Below are 14,319 nucleotides of genomic sequence, written 5' to 3' on the forward strand. Positions count from 1 at the left end.
TTTGTTCACCTATCTTAGCCTCCCTTTAACCAGTTTTGCGCTTTTAAATTTTCTAGTTACTGTTTATCATTGGTACATTCCTCACTGTTTGTTGATTACCTTGGGTGAATCTCCATCTTTTCTGTTATACGTGCCACCCCTACCTTAGAAATAATGTTTGCATTTGGGATTTTTTTTTTTTTTTTTTTTTTTTTTTTTTTTTTTTTTTTTTTTTTTTTAGGAATTCCACTCATTCCAATTAAGCTTTTTTTTTTTTAATAAGTAATTTAATCTCATTGAAAAGTGCAAAGGGGCGCAACCCTTGTAAATAGGAAGTATATAACAGAATCCCCTATACAGCAGAAAAAGAAGAACCAGTTTAGCTTTTTTTTTTTTTGATAAGTAAGAAAACTTTATATATAAGCATAAGACGCCTCTAAGTACACTGGGAGTATACACATGTTCCTTAAAGCATGGCTAGTCTTTTAGCAATTATAACAATTGAGATATTCTCAATGCACTTCTTTATTTCATCCATCCTGTTCTAATTCTATGGATTATATACCTCTTCAATCCCCCCCATCCTTATAATTGATTGAGCCCAAGATACGGGAAATGATAACTCCTAGGTATTATTTAGACCATTGATTTTATCATCCTCTCATGGCTAGTTCTAGCTTTACTACTTTTGCACTACATATGCTCAATTTAAAGCTCGTGTAGAATAATCACTGTAAATAATTACATGAAGTGTTAGACTTTGTCGTCTCTGTTACATTAGAACGGACATATTTTTACCTCAATCTACTAATTTTACTGACGATGATCATTACTTTTGTAACTTTGTAGGCTTGGAGGTGATAATGAGAGCACTAGGTCTTTGTTTGTGTTTGAGGCACCTCATTTTCTATTATCTGTCCCTGTATATAGTAAACCATTAGGTTTCTATTATGCCATTGTCTACAAGGCCTCTGTGTCTTGATGATCATTAGTTTTCCAACACAACCATAAATAACAAAAATTGGGATTAACTTCATTAAATAAGTTAACATGATAATTTTAATTGCTATTTAGATTACTAATCATCTAGCTCCACTGACAAGGTGTGTGAATATCATTTAGATTCACGTTTTAGCAATTTTTTTTTTCCTGTTTATTCAACATTTGGTTAAACATTGATGCTTATGTGCTTGATAGGTATTGATGTTAGTGCGCATGATATACGATTTGTGGAGGACAACTGGGAGAGTCCGGTAATATATTTTCTTTAATGGTGGATTATTATTCTTGCCTTGTTAGTTGTATGGAGTTCTAATCAGTGCCACTTGCTGAAATGGGATTTAACTTGGTTAGATTTCCTTGCAATGGCTCATAGTTTTAAGCATAAACTATGATATCTAAAAAAATTCATTAAGGAAACATTTTTGTCTAGAATGGATAATTAGTTTGTTTGTTTTCTATAAGCTGACCAAACATACTTTTAGGTACTTGGTGCTTGGGGTTTGGGCTGGGAAATCTGGATGGATGGGATGGAGATTACCCAATTCACCTACTTCCAGCAGGTTCCTCCTTTTACATTGAAATATCACTTTCATGTCTACTATTAGTGCTTAGGATAGCTATTTCCCTGGTTGAGTTACTTTTATTTTTTTCATGATTTTGCATGGGTTTTTACTTGTAGCCTTTTTCCCCCCACTCTCTCTCACTCTGTCTGTCTCTCTCTAGGCTGGAAGTCTACAATTGTCGCCCATATCTGTTGAAATCACTTATGGTCTTGAGCGTATAATTATGTTACTACAGGTCAATCTTTGATGGTTTCTTTTATTAATCTTTGTCTTCTTTTATCCATTTACTAAGTTTTACTGGAATATTCTACAGGGAGTTGATCATTTTAAGAAAATTCAATATGCTGATGGAATTACATACGGGGAGCTGTTTTTGGAGAATGAGTAAGTGACAACTTAAGCTACTGATTTTACTCTCTCTTTCTTTCTTTCTTTCTTTCTTTTTTTTTTTTTTTTTTTTTTTTTTTTTTTTTTTTTTAAGGCAAAATCTTACTCTCGGTAGAACCTATAGAACCTTGTGTCATATATACTTGTAATGTTCCAAATATTATTAATATACACTTCTCAATATTTTCTAGTTATGGATTCTGTGTCTGTATTGCTATTGTTGTGCTCTATTAGTCTTATGGCTCATTTTATCTACACAAAATTTGTTTCTTAGTGATGTCCTTGCTTGTTCCCTTCTTTCTCTCTCAAAAATAGCATTTGAGTTGAGATTCTTGCTTCCTTCCCGAGTGCTGTTAATCTTTTGACTTCCTAAAGTCTTTGTCATGGTGTTTGTGGGATTACTTCCCCACACATTCTATTGTCTTTGTGATTTTTTTTTTTTATTAAGTAAATCAATATCATCAAGAGCTCAGAGGGGCACAACCCAGGTACTTAGGAAATATACAAGAGACCCCTAGTTAGGGAGAAAAAGAACATAGGTCCAAGAATTCTGAAAAGGTAGAGAAGCGATGGCTATTGTACACCGCCCACCAACCATAAAGAGATTTGAACAAGACAACTTTTAACTTTGTCATTGAACTCTTATTGCCTTCGAAACTTTTTGCATTCTGCTTTCTCCAAATGCACCACAATAAGCACCGAGGAGCCAACCTCCAAGCCTTTAAAATGCATCGACTTCCCAACTGGCCTCTCCAGCTAACCAACAACTCCACCACCCTTCTAGGCATGACCCACTCTACACCAAAAAGATGGAAGATCGCAACCCATAGTTCTCTAGCCACTTCACACCATTATTTGTGTGGACGGCGGCGTTAAGGAAGATTCTAACTTTGGATAACTTGATAAAGGGACACATCAAAGTGGCAAACTAGTGTTGTATGTGTAAAAAAAGTGAGGAGATTGTTGATCACCTTCTTCTACACTGTGAAGTGGCTACAGAACTGCGGGTTGCGATCTAAAGTTGCATGTGGCTCTTTTCGAACTTCCTGCAAAGATGAAACTCGTGAAAGACATTCATGATGTCCACTTTAAGTACCTTCTAGCAAGTCTGGAAAAAAACCATCGGGGCCCGGGGCTGTGCCACCATTCAGGGCTTTCACCACCTCAACAACTTCACTCTCCTCAAAAGCTCTTTCTAACCACGTAGCCTCCTCAACACCAATAGAACTAAAAGATAGACCATCCAACTTTGGCCGCCAACCAAATTGGTCTGAATAAAGTTGATTGTAAAACTGCGCAGAACTCCCTCCTTTCTACTCCACAGTAAGTTTTTTTCAATCTGTTTTGTGCAAGTTACCTGTTGAACTTTCTATCTCCTTCCCACTTTTAGAAGAGTGCCTCCTTTGTAAGCAGCTCTGCATCTTTTGAAGCTAATTTGGAAGAACTCTGAGCTGCTCGACTGGGAATCAGAGATGGTTGGATGAGATGCCATCTGATCTGAAGTCCAAATTTTCAGATGATTTCCATTAACCTTCTTAAGCTCCTTTCTGCCTATTTTGGTCTTCTTTCACTTCTATTATATCAGCATTATCAAGCTTGTATGTGCAATACAATCAATATATTTTTTATTTCTGTTTCAGGAAGGAAATGAGTGCATATTATCTGGAACATGCCAGTGTCCATCATCTTCAGAAACACTTTGATTTTTTTGAGGAAGAGGCTCGTTCCTTGCTTGCTTCAGGCCTTGCAATCCCTGCGTATGTTTAGTAATTTTTGTTTCTGTTCCATTGTTCACTGTATATTATGTGAAAGTCTTTTCTATGTTCTTTAGTTAACATTTGCTGTGCTACATGCTAGGTATGATCAGCTTCTAAAGACATCTCATGCTTTTAACATCTTAGACTCAAGAGGCTTTGTTGGGGTAACAGAGCGTGCTCGTTATTTTGGTCGGATGAGAAGGTAAGAATACTACCTGATTATGGCTAGAAAGAAATTGCATTGGAAACTTAAAAAAAAAGCACTTTATGTCATTAATAGACTGGTAAAATTGAATTTAGGAGTTTTGTCAGCTTTAAAATATTATCAGGGTGTAATTGTAGAAAATCATAGAGAGCAAGTTGGATTTTTTTTCCCCCTCAATAATCTCTCGATCTGGAAGTGGCCGCAGATATTTTTAATAGTCATCACTGTCTCTCCCATTATCTGTGATAACAGAACCTACTATGTTCTTTATACAGTTTCAATTGATGTGTAAGGTTTGGCGCATCTCGTTGGGCGTGGAGAAGCATTGGGAACCCCAATTTCTTTCTTCGGAGCCGTTTCTTTTCCTGCCTCCCCACCCCGGCATAGCGCTTCACTTCTTGTTCTTCAGAAAAATCAACTGACTTCTCCCTTCTTCATTGATCTGGGGGGAAAAGAAACCGTCTACCAGTTGGGAAGCTAGACATCAAGTGGCTTGATGAGGATAACTAACCTGACAAGCCAGAGTTGGCTGCTGGCACAACAGGGTGGTGCCTTACCGCACCGCAGGCGAATGTGTGGTAGCATTCATGGTGGTGCTTCAGGATTCCAATGTACTGCGTCCAAGATCAAAACAAGCATGCCGGCAGACCACTGCCGTCCCATTCTTAAGTGAGCTGGAGTGCAGCCATCTTATCCACTGAACTAGCTAGAAGCTCTTGCTTCGGGTCAAGCACTAAAAGAAAAGGACTGGGAAACGCGGCAGCATAGGAACCATGGGACCCCCTGCTAGTAAAGGGAAAATGGAAGTGCGCTCCTGCGCACCAGCTGAAAAGGCCCCTTCCCCTTTTCAAAATAATGAGGTTCATAGCTCCCAATCTAGACAAGGTGTTTTTATGCCCTTTTTTTAGATTGGGTTGTTGGATACAGGATCCTCATAGTAGGCTGGACCAACATCCAGCCGAGAGAGGGCAGCCTTTAGAAGCAATAGGTTGGGAAACCAAGAGAATGCTTTGCATTTCCGTATCTTCTTCCCGCCCTAGGAGTAGGAGTAGCACAAAAAGAGGGATTAGCATTATTGACCCAATGATAAAGCACTAACACCTTCCTCATTGGGGCTTTGCGCACTGGGAAAACGCTTTAGCAATGGGAAACTGGCCACTAGTTACAAAGCTCCAATAAGGTATCGAGAGGGCTATCATAATCAAGTGCAAAGCAATTACCCCCTATTTGTAAAGTACCCGTCTTCCTATTTAGGGGATCGAGGCAAGAAATGGCTTGATGAACCATTCCGTTTGCCATGCACCAGCCCCATTCACTTGCTTATCGTAGAGGCTGTAAGTACATAGTGCCTCACAACTATAAATAGTCAAGTGGGGTTGAAACACGAGAATGCCCACCTTTTCTTTCAAGCAGGCCACTTTTTTCGGAACGCAGTCCGGAATATATATATATATATATGTATCTTTAATGCTGTCATTTCGAAATGTCCACTTCAACCGCTGTTTCACCTCCCAAAAAGAAAAGTTTGCTTGACGAGCGCAGATGTGAGGAAGCGGGAGTAGTAAAACTAAAAATCTCTTTCTTGTCCTTATACTTGGAGCATGTTTGGGATTGTGTTTGGAAATAGAGCTTTTATAGTCAAAAAGAGCTTTTGAGAAAAAGCTTCATTTTCAAGCTTTTCCCAAAAGTGCGCTTAACTTTTTTTCGAGCAAAAAAGTCAAAGAAGTACTTTTTGAGGTTTTTACCAAACAAACTCTTTTTTGCTTTGCACAGCTTTCTATGTACTAAAAGTACTTTTCAAGCTTCTTAACACATTCTCAAACATGCTTTTTAGAGGCAAAGAGAACCACTTTTGCTACTGAGAAAGCGAACGGTCAACGTGAAGGTTCAAGACTTGGCCGAGTACAAGGCACTATCAATTTTAATATTAAGTACCTGTGACATGTTATATCATACAGGACATCACAAAGAGACTGAAAAAAGCATTCTATAAGGCGCAGGTAACCTCAGAATAGAGAAGAAGATAGTTCACGGACTCCCCATTCCTCTAGCACTTGTAGCATCTATCAACCACAATGACATGCCGCTTCCTAAGATCATTCATGTTAAGAATCTTTCCTGTAACCGCCGACCAAGCAAAAAAAGTCACTCTTCAAGGAACCTTGGTTCACCAAATACTCTTCCAAGAAAAGGAATATCATCATTACATGCAAGGACCCTGTAAAAGGAGCTAACATCAAACATCCCTTTGTGTGAAGGGGCCCACCAAAGCTTGTCTTCTCCTTCCTATCTCACTTATAGGAATACAACAAAGTGAAGAATGAAGCCAAGACATCCACTTCCTAATCGTTAGCCAGTCTAATAAAACTTTCATTCTACTGAAGAGAACCTCTAGAAAGGTCCAAGTGAATTGCAACAGGAGTATCATTCACACAAGCAATGTTATATAAATTTGGGAAAGCTTCCTTAAGGGCCATATCTCCATACTACACATCATTCCAAAATCTTATCTTAGAGCCATCTCCCAGCTCAAATCTGGTATGACTAAAAAATATCCTCCAACCCTCCTAATATTCTTCCTAAACCCCGCCACATATAGCCCAAAGGGATCAATAGAACACCACCCACCCAACACTGCCAAATTTTGAATCCACAACTCTCCACCATGTTACTCTCTCTCTCTCTCTCTCTCTCTCTCTCATGCACATAGCGCCACAACCATTTCGCTAAAAAAGCACGATTGAACATCTTCAAGTTCCGAACCCCCAACCCTCACTCAGAAATTGGAGAGCAAACCTTGGACCAACTAAATAGGTGATATTTGAACTCTTTACCTATCCCACCCCATAAGAAATCTCGATGGAGCTTCTTTATGCGATTTGCCACACCAGCAAGAAGAGGGAAAAGAGACAACAAGTACGTAGGTAAATTGAAAAGCGTGCTCTTTATCATGGTGACCCTTTCACCTTTAGACAATACATCATTTTCCAACTAGCCAACCGACGCTCAATCTTTTCGACTACAGTATTCCAAATAGACTTGGCCTTGTAAGAGGCCCTCAGCGGAAGACCAAGATACTAACATGTTATAGCATAATCTTAGGTGGAGTTCATGGCAGAAGCTTATTAGTTTTTGTGTATTTTGGTTTTTTTTTATTTTTTTGGTGGGGGGCAGGGGACAGTTCTCTCAACTTCTTGATCTTTAACCCAAGTCAAGGAGATTGACAAAATAAATTCATAAGAAAAGGACAAGCAGTAACACAAAATGGAGAAAATTTCAGAAGAAGAAATGCAAGGTATTTTGATTCCTCTTTAGTGATGGAGGGGTCCAATCCAGAATCCAGATCACCACCATGCATTGGGGGTAGGTCCTGTCTGCAATGCATGGGCTCACCTGCAAATTACGGTGCTAATATCAAAGCTGGAGAGAAGTCTATCCCAATATTCCCAAACGTTGAACTCTTATGAACATGGAGAAATATATCATAAACAGCATAGGTACTATTTGTGGGAACACTGGCACCTTTGAAACAAAAAATAACAATAATCCATATAGAAATGAAAAAGAAAGGGTAATTTGGGAAATTAGTGACTTTGATTCATGTCAAAACATTAAATGCGGGACCAAGGGAGCACTGAAACTAATCGCCCCGTTATGCAGCCATCGTAATTGGTGATTGGTTAGCATTCCTTAGCTTAAAAATATTTACCCACGGAAAATAGAGAATGTCAGTTCAATCAACTGATATGCATGCGAAACCAAGGGCAAATGTTGTAGGCTGTGTTATCACTAAAAAGGGTAGATGCATTGTCAATTGAAGCAGAGACATGCTTGAGAGATTATTTGAATGCAATTCATTGTTGGTCTATGCTTGGGAGTTCGAAATGTTATTAAATTTAATTAAGCTTTATTGGGGAAGTGGATGTGGAGGTTTGTTCAGGAGCGTGAGGCTTTGTGGAGATCGGTGATTGATGTGAAGTATGAGAGTGTAAGGGGAGGATGGTCATGCCAAGAAGAGTACTGGATTTGTTGAGTGGTTGGAGCATTTTGCTAGGTCGTGGTCATGTTACGTGTCTTTGGAAGCAGGTTCCCTTGTGTGTTATGTGGGGTCTTTGGTGTAAGAGGAATGCAAGGCTATTTAAAGATGTGGATTTACCGGTTGTGGACTTGTGTCGAAATCTGCTTAATATGTTATATGTTTGGATCTCGGCGCATAGCCCGAGTCATATTATGTTTGCTGAGTTTTTAATTCATGTTCTTTTGTTTCCTCTGATCAGGGGCACTTTTGTATACTTCTTATGTACTAGGGTTGCGCTCCTCTTCGCTTTTTATTGAATTTTATTACTTAGAAAAAAAAAAGTTCTGTGTCTATTTATCTTCTTCTTTTTTATCAGTTTAGCTCGTCAGTGTGCACAACTTTGGTTGAAAACAAGGGAGTCCCTTGGACATCCACTGGGTATCGCTTCTGACCCTTTTCATGTTGTGTGTCCTAAAGAGCTTTTGGACGCAGCTGCCAAAAAGGTTAGTTTGCATTTGCAGCTGATTTGAATTTCTTTCCTCATGTGTTGTATCGATATAGTAGTTTTCTTAAGGCTGATTAACATCCTCCATTTTTATAGTTTTCTTTCTTGCTATTTATTTATTTATTATTATTTTTAATTTTGCATCTCAATTATAAAAAAATACAGGCATGTTAGGCAAATATTATCTTGGGATTTATCATTACATCCATTTTTGTGGCATGCTCTTGGAGATTCTTTGGTCATAACTGATAGGATCTTGTTGATGTGGTTTGATCACTGCTTCCATTTAGGATTCCTTATTTTTTGAGCTATGGTTGTAGCTTTAACAACGTCATAAGTTATGCATGGAAAGATATCGTTAAGCAATTATATGCGTCTATATGCCTACATATATACGTGTATGTGCGTGTGTATCTGGGTGGGGTGGGGAGCGCTGGAGTTCAATTTACCATTGACACCATGTTATTGAAATTTGAATAGATGGTTGTTGCTAGATTCTTCCAACTCATTATGAATGTTTTAGCAAATATAATTCTAAGGTTTGAACAGAACTAATGTTAACAGTTAATATGTATGCATTAACTATTTCTTATCAATGTTTGCTTATTCTTTTGACTTATGTCACAGGTGAATGATGATTCAAGGTTGTTTGTTCTTGAAATTGGGACTGAAGAGATGCCACCTCAAGATGTAGTTGATGCAAGCAAGCAAGTATGATTATTTTCACATGAAGCACATTGATCATTTTCTCAACATGCTCTTTTATTTTATTTTATTTTTTATTTTTTAAGCTTTATTTACCTGTCAAACTTTTCCCCCCCTTTGTTCCTTCTCCTTCCATACTTGTTCACTGACTACAAAGCTGGCGACTGCAGCTCAAAGAATTAATATTGCTGGTATTAGGAAAACAACGATTAAGCCATGGTGAAGTGCAAGCATGTGGCACACCTCGCAGACTCCTGGTACAGTGATATAGCTCTATTTTCTTTTCCAAAATGATGACAATTTTTTTTTTTTTTTTTCAAAAAGAGAAAATAGAAGAGAGGACAGTTTTTTATTCTTATAAGAACTGTCTTTCATTCACATGTTTTTTTTTTTTTGATAAGTAAAGTATATTCAAAAAGTGCAAAGGGGCGCAACCCATAGTACACAGGACGTATACATGAAGCCCCTAATTCAAAGAAAAAAGAGAGCACCTATTTATAAAATCAAAATAAGAACACTCATGCATAAACTGAATTTTCTCTCTCCACATAAACAATGTTTGTAGCATCATTTTCTTCAAGTTCATCAAATCAGTCTCACAATCTATGTCCAAATATGTTGAACATGCTTACGTAGCTCTTAGTACTGAAATTGAGCATCCACTGAAGTTTTTGAAGTGTTGAGATCATTTTACTTTTATGGTCATTTCATCGCATAGTGAATCATTATGATGTGTGTTTTCTGTCACATGTCCAGGTTTGTGTTGAGGATCTTTGCAGTAAACAAGCAGCGGAGGAGGTTGAGGTTCGAGGACCTCCGGTTTCAAAAGCATTTGATCATCAAGGAAATCCTACAAAGGTTTGAAATGCCTTGCTGTTGTTTTTCTCTTGGAGGTTCTTGGGCTTAAGAAAAATTGGGTTTTCGTCTGAATGATTTGTGTGGTGGGATTATTTGGAAACAGCAATAGGAGTATTCAGCCATAACATTTGCAGCATGTGAGGCGTTTGCAATATTATGAACATATTAATTTGTTATTTATAGGTGTTTTTTTATTTATTTATTTTTTTTTATTTTTAATGGAAAGGATTATTACATAATTTTCTGTTTCCCCAGCTTCTGCTGCGACTTTGGCAAATTAGGGCTGATCTATGTCACTTGTTATTGTAGATATTGACATGTTGTTATCTAGTTTGACTTAAAAGGTCTGCATTTTTCTTTAGTTTGTAACTGATAAATATGAATAGCCACATAATATTTAATTTGGTATTTTATGTCAGGCTGCTGAGGGTTTTTGCCGTAGATACTCTATACCACTGGATTCATTATATAGAAAGATTGATGGTGAGTCTGTAAAGTTTTACTTACAAAACAACTGTTCTAAAGTTTCCATTATATGCACAATGTTTTGAGTTCACAGTTCCCTTCTTTTTTCCTCTCGTCAGACTTGATTTGTTCTTTTTATATGATTTTCCATTTTGACCTGGGTTTAATTATTCCAACACTTGGTTCCCCCACTCCTCAAAAAAGAAAAAAGAAAAAAGAAAAAAGAAAAAGGAAAAAGGAAACTACTATTAACAAGCTGTTGACGTGTAAGTGTCTAAAAATATTTACGTTTGGTTTTTACTGTGTTCTGTCATTATGTTGCAAGTATTTTGCGACATTTATATCTGGAGTTTATCCTTATGGAAACAATTGACTCATCTATAGGGTCAATTGTTTAAGTATACACTTTTCTTATGCTACATAATTCTTAAATTGATTGATTAATTGATTTAGTTTGCTAGCACACCTCATCCCACATCAACTAAGATGTATTATAATTGTGTATGCTATAGAATGGGGTTGGGCCAAACTGTGTTTTTGGTCAAGACTAACCCTATCCAGGTAGAGCTCAGGGTTGCCTTGACTGCCATTTTTTAGGAGAATCCAACCTTAATCTGGCCCACTTCTATGGGCCACCTTGCAGCAAAAGTTTTAACTTATTGCTGTTTGAATGGCTTATTTGAAAGGAAGTAAGTTTTGCCTTGAAAGTGTGCCACACTTAAATAGCTATCCATCAGAAGGCCATGTATCTGCCAATTCACATTTTCTTGTTTCAAAGTTGCTAGAGTAGTGCTCGATCAATTTCGATGCTAGGGTTGTGGGTTCTAGTAGGGTTAGAGGCAAGAGGATGGGCGATTTATGCAGCCTTTTTTTTTTTCTTCTTCTTCGGGTGATGTTCCTTTGTTTTCTGTTTTTCTTTTGTTTTAGTGTCCTTGTATACTCCATGTATGCGGGGCGCCTTTACGCTTTTTTATTGCTATTTCTTTTATTACCTATAAAAAAGAGAGGGATGTCCTACTTGATAATGGGTATTGATGAGGGTTTTCTTGCTTTGTAGGGAAGACAGAGTATCTATATGCTCGCATAATGGAATCTGCTCGACTTGCTGTGGAGGTTTTAGTGCCTCTTTCTATTTTGCTAGTAGTATTTCGGAGCTTGCTTCTCTTATTAAAAAGAAAAAAAATATTATTCCTTTGAAATTTTATTGCGAGCGCTCTTGATAGATTAGGTGCCCATAAAACATGTATGTGCAAGTGCAGATGTATACTGATTGATGTAAGAACTCAATGTGTCCTAATTTTGTTTAGCCTCTATCCTTTTCCTACATAGATTTTTTTCTTTTTTGAAGGGGCAGTTATGATCATTTCTTCTGCTTAAAGTTAATAGTGCTTACAAATGCTTATCAATGAAAATGAACTTAATAGCAATCACAAGAGCATTATTTTCAGCAACATATACGCAGATATAGGAACACTTGATATGTGTGTGCATGTGTCTGTTGATTTTTTTTGGTCATGTCAGACAAAAAATTGGCTCAATAGCTTGTTGGCTAATTGGAGCTTATTGGAAAATAAAGTTTATTAAGGTATAGATAAATCATGGAATACCATGTGTTCTAATACCTTGGTAATGATTACTTATCTATCTTTTTTGGGTAGATATTTTGCTCTATGGTTAGCTAATCTTCTAGGAAATTAGTGGCTACGTAGATTACTGGTTTAGAATAGTGGATATGCGTGTGTTTAATAAGGCTTGCCTTTTGATTCTTCTTTCCCCACTTTGTGGATTCTTTAATGTAACAATCTTTACATATAAGGATTGCTTCTATCGATTTAGATAAATATTGTTTTAAATTTCTATGAATAGGTTTTGTCTGAAGAATTACCCAGTACCATTGCTAAAATATCATTCCCAAAGTCAATGCGCTGGAACTCTCAGGTTTGTGAAAACTTTAGTCTTCTGCTCTATATTTGTGGGCTCTTAGTATTCGATTCACAGGTTTCTTCTTCTTCTTCTTTTTTCTTTTTTTCTTTCTTGTTAGTCTTTGTGATTAGTTAAAAGCAAAAGTGTATCCGTCCTAGTACTTTCATTTGTTGTGGTTTTTCTATATGGCCCTCTTGAAAATATTGGATTCTGGTCTTTATATTTGGATTTGTGCTTAGTTGGAAATGTTAATCATGCCCTTGTTGTTGATATGTAGATCATGTTTAGCAGACCTATTCGTTGGATTTTGGCCCTCCATGGAGATGCAGTTGTGCCATTTACGTTTGCTGGAGTTTTGAGGTAATCACAGTTACTTACATTGAACTCTCTCTCTCTCTTTCTCCCACTTCCTCTGATTGGCATCAAATTTTATGGGGTTGTCTAATAGGATTGAGAAATTCCATGAGATTTTTTATGGAGAGGTGTCAATGAGGAGTTTAAGTTCCATTTAGTCAAATGGTCAAAGATTTGTTCTTCGAAGCAAACTAGTGGATTGGAGGTAAGAAATTTGACTAAGTTTAATCAAGCATTGCCGGGTAAGTGGTTATGGCAGTATGTTACGGAAAGGGAGGCTGTATGGCGTTTGGTGGTGGAGGCAAAATATGATAGTATAAGCGGAGGTTGGTGTTATAAGGAGGTAGAGGGACCCTTTAGAGTTTGAGTGTGGAAACATATTAGGAGGGGGGGGAGAATATGAAGTGGGAGATGGATCTAAGATTAGGTTCTGGCATGATTTATGGTGTAGGGATCAACCATTGAAGGAATCTTTTTCAGAGTTGTTTAGTATTCCTTGTTGTAAGGAGGCGTGGGTTGCAGATAATATGCAATTTTCCAATGGTGGTATTCAATGGAATGTATCTTTTATAAGATCTGTAATAGATTGGGAGGTAGATTTGGTGATTGCGTTTTTTGATTTGTTGTATTCCCTCATATTGAGACAAGGTGGTGAGGATTGTATTAGGTAGATGATGTGGATCCCTTCAAAGCGGAGGAAATTTGAGGTGGGGGCATTTTTTCATGAGTTATCTAGTTCAAGGAGCTAATCTTTTTCTTGGAAGAGTATTTGGAAAGTCAATGTTCCATTGAGAATGAGCTTTTTTGTGTGGACAAGGGCTCTTGGAAAGATTTTAACTTTGGATAACTTGAGGAAGAGACAAGTAATAATGGTGGATTAGTGTTGCATGCGTAAGAAGAGTGGAGAATCTATAGATCATCTTCTTCTCCGTTGTGAAGTGGTAAGATAATTATGGAGTGCGATTTTCAGCCTTTTCAGAGTAGAATGGGTCATGCCCAGAATGGTGATAGAGTTGTTAGATTGTTAGCGAGGTCAGTTGGAAAGTCGTTCAGCTTTACCTGCTTGGAGGATATCCCCTTTGTGCTTAATGTGGAGCATATGGAGAGAGCAAAATGCAAGATATTTTAAAGATCGTGAGAAGTTGGTGGAAGATTGAGGAGTGTGAGCTTTAGGAGCTTAGGGTTGAGTTCTTTTGTGGCTGTTTTTGTAGGGTTGGTGGTGAGGCTGTTGCTTCTTGTATACTTTGTGTATACTAGGGGCGCCTTACGCTGTTTTTTTTAATAAATTTGCACTTATAAAAAAAAAAAAAAAGGTTGGTGGAAGAGCTCAAGAAAATCTTGGTCAAATAGCTTTATATATGAACAATGTTGAGGACAAAGATCCATCCTTGGCGATTCTGGATGCCTTTAAAGATGACTTTTTACGGGAAGTTAAGGTTGCATGCCCAAAGACCTAAGTTAGGAGGGAGATTTTGAATTTGGTAAGCTCCATTAACTATGGTGATGCAAGCGCGTCCACTCAATATAGGAAAGGCAAGGCTAACGTGTTGTAGCAGGGAGTGCTTCGTGAGGGTTCGGGTTTGAGGGCTTTTGGGTTT

The 14,319-nt window shown here is 37.6% G+C and overlaps 1 protein-coding gene across 2 annotated transcripts in view; it reads left to right on the forward strand.

Moving 5' to 3' along the window:
- Positions 1–14,319, forward strand: part of LOC133879443 (glycine--tRNA ligase, chloroplastic/mitochondrial 2) — a 36,756-nt gene that overhangs the window by 6,341 nt on the left and 16,096 nt on the right. The window contains exons 6-19 of one of the 2 annotated variants that reach the window (XM_062318014.1): positions 1,177–1,232; positions 1,464–1,541; positions 1,705–1,779; positions 1,858–1,928; positions 3,572–3,688; positions 3,789–3,890; positions 8,288–8,414; positions 9,044–9,127; positions 9,292–9,378; positions 9,878–9,979; positions 10,399–10,462; positions 11,502–11,557; positions 12,311–12,382; positions 12,645–12,727. In XM_062318014.1, the coding sequence (XP_062173998.1) occupies positions 1,177–1,232; positions 1,464–1,541; positions 1,705–1,779; positions 1,858–1,928; positions 3,572–3,688; positions 3,789–3,890; positions 8,288–8,414; positions 9,044–9,127; positions 9,292–9,378; positions 9,878–9,979; positions 10,399–10,462; positions 11,502–11,557; positions 12,311–12,382; positions 12,645–12,727 (1,174 nt within the window). The remainder of the gene's footprint in view (positions 1–1,176; positions 1,233–1,463; positions 1,542–1,704; positions 1,780–1,857; positions 1,929–3,571; positions 3,689–3,788; positions 3,891–8,287; positions 8,415–9,043; positions 9,128–9,291; positions 9,379–9,877; positions 9,980–10,398; positions 10,463–11,501; positions 11,558–12,310; positions 12,383–12,644; positions 12,728–14,319) is intronic. The other variant, XM_062318015.1, reaches the window with a different exon arrangement.

The sequence above is a fragment of the Alnus glutinosa genome, chromosome 10 (assembly GCF_958979055.1).
Source record: "Alnus glutinosa chromosome 10, dhAlnGlut1.1, whole genome shotgun sequence".
NCBI lineage: Eukaryota > Viridiplantae > Streptophyta > Magnoliopsida > Fagales > Betulaceae > Alnus > Alnus glutinosa.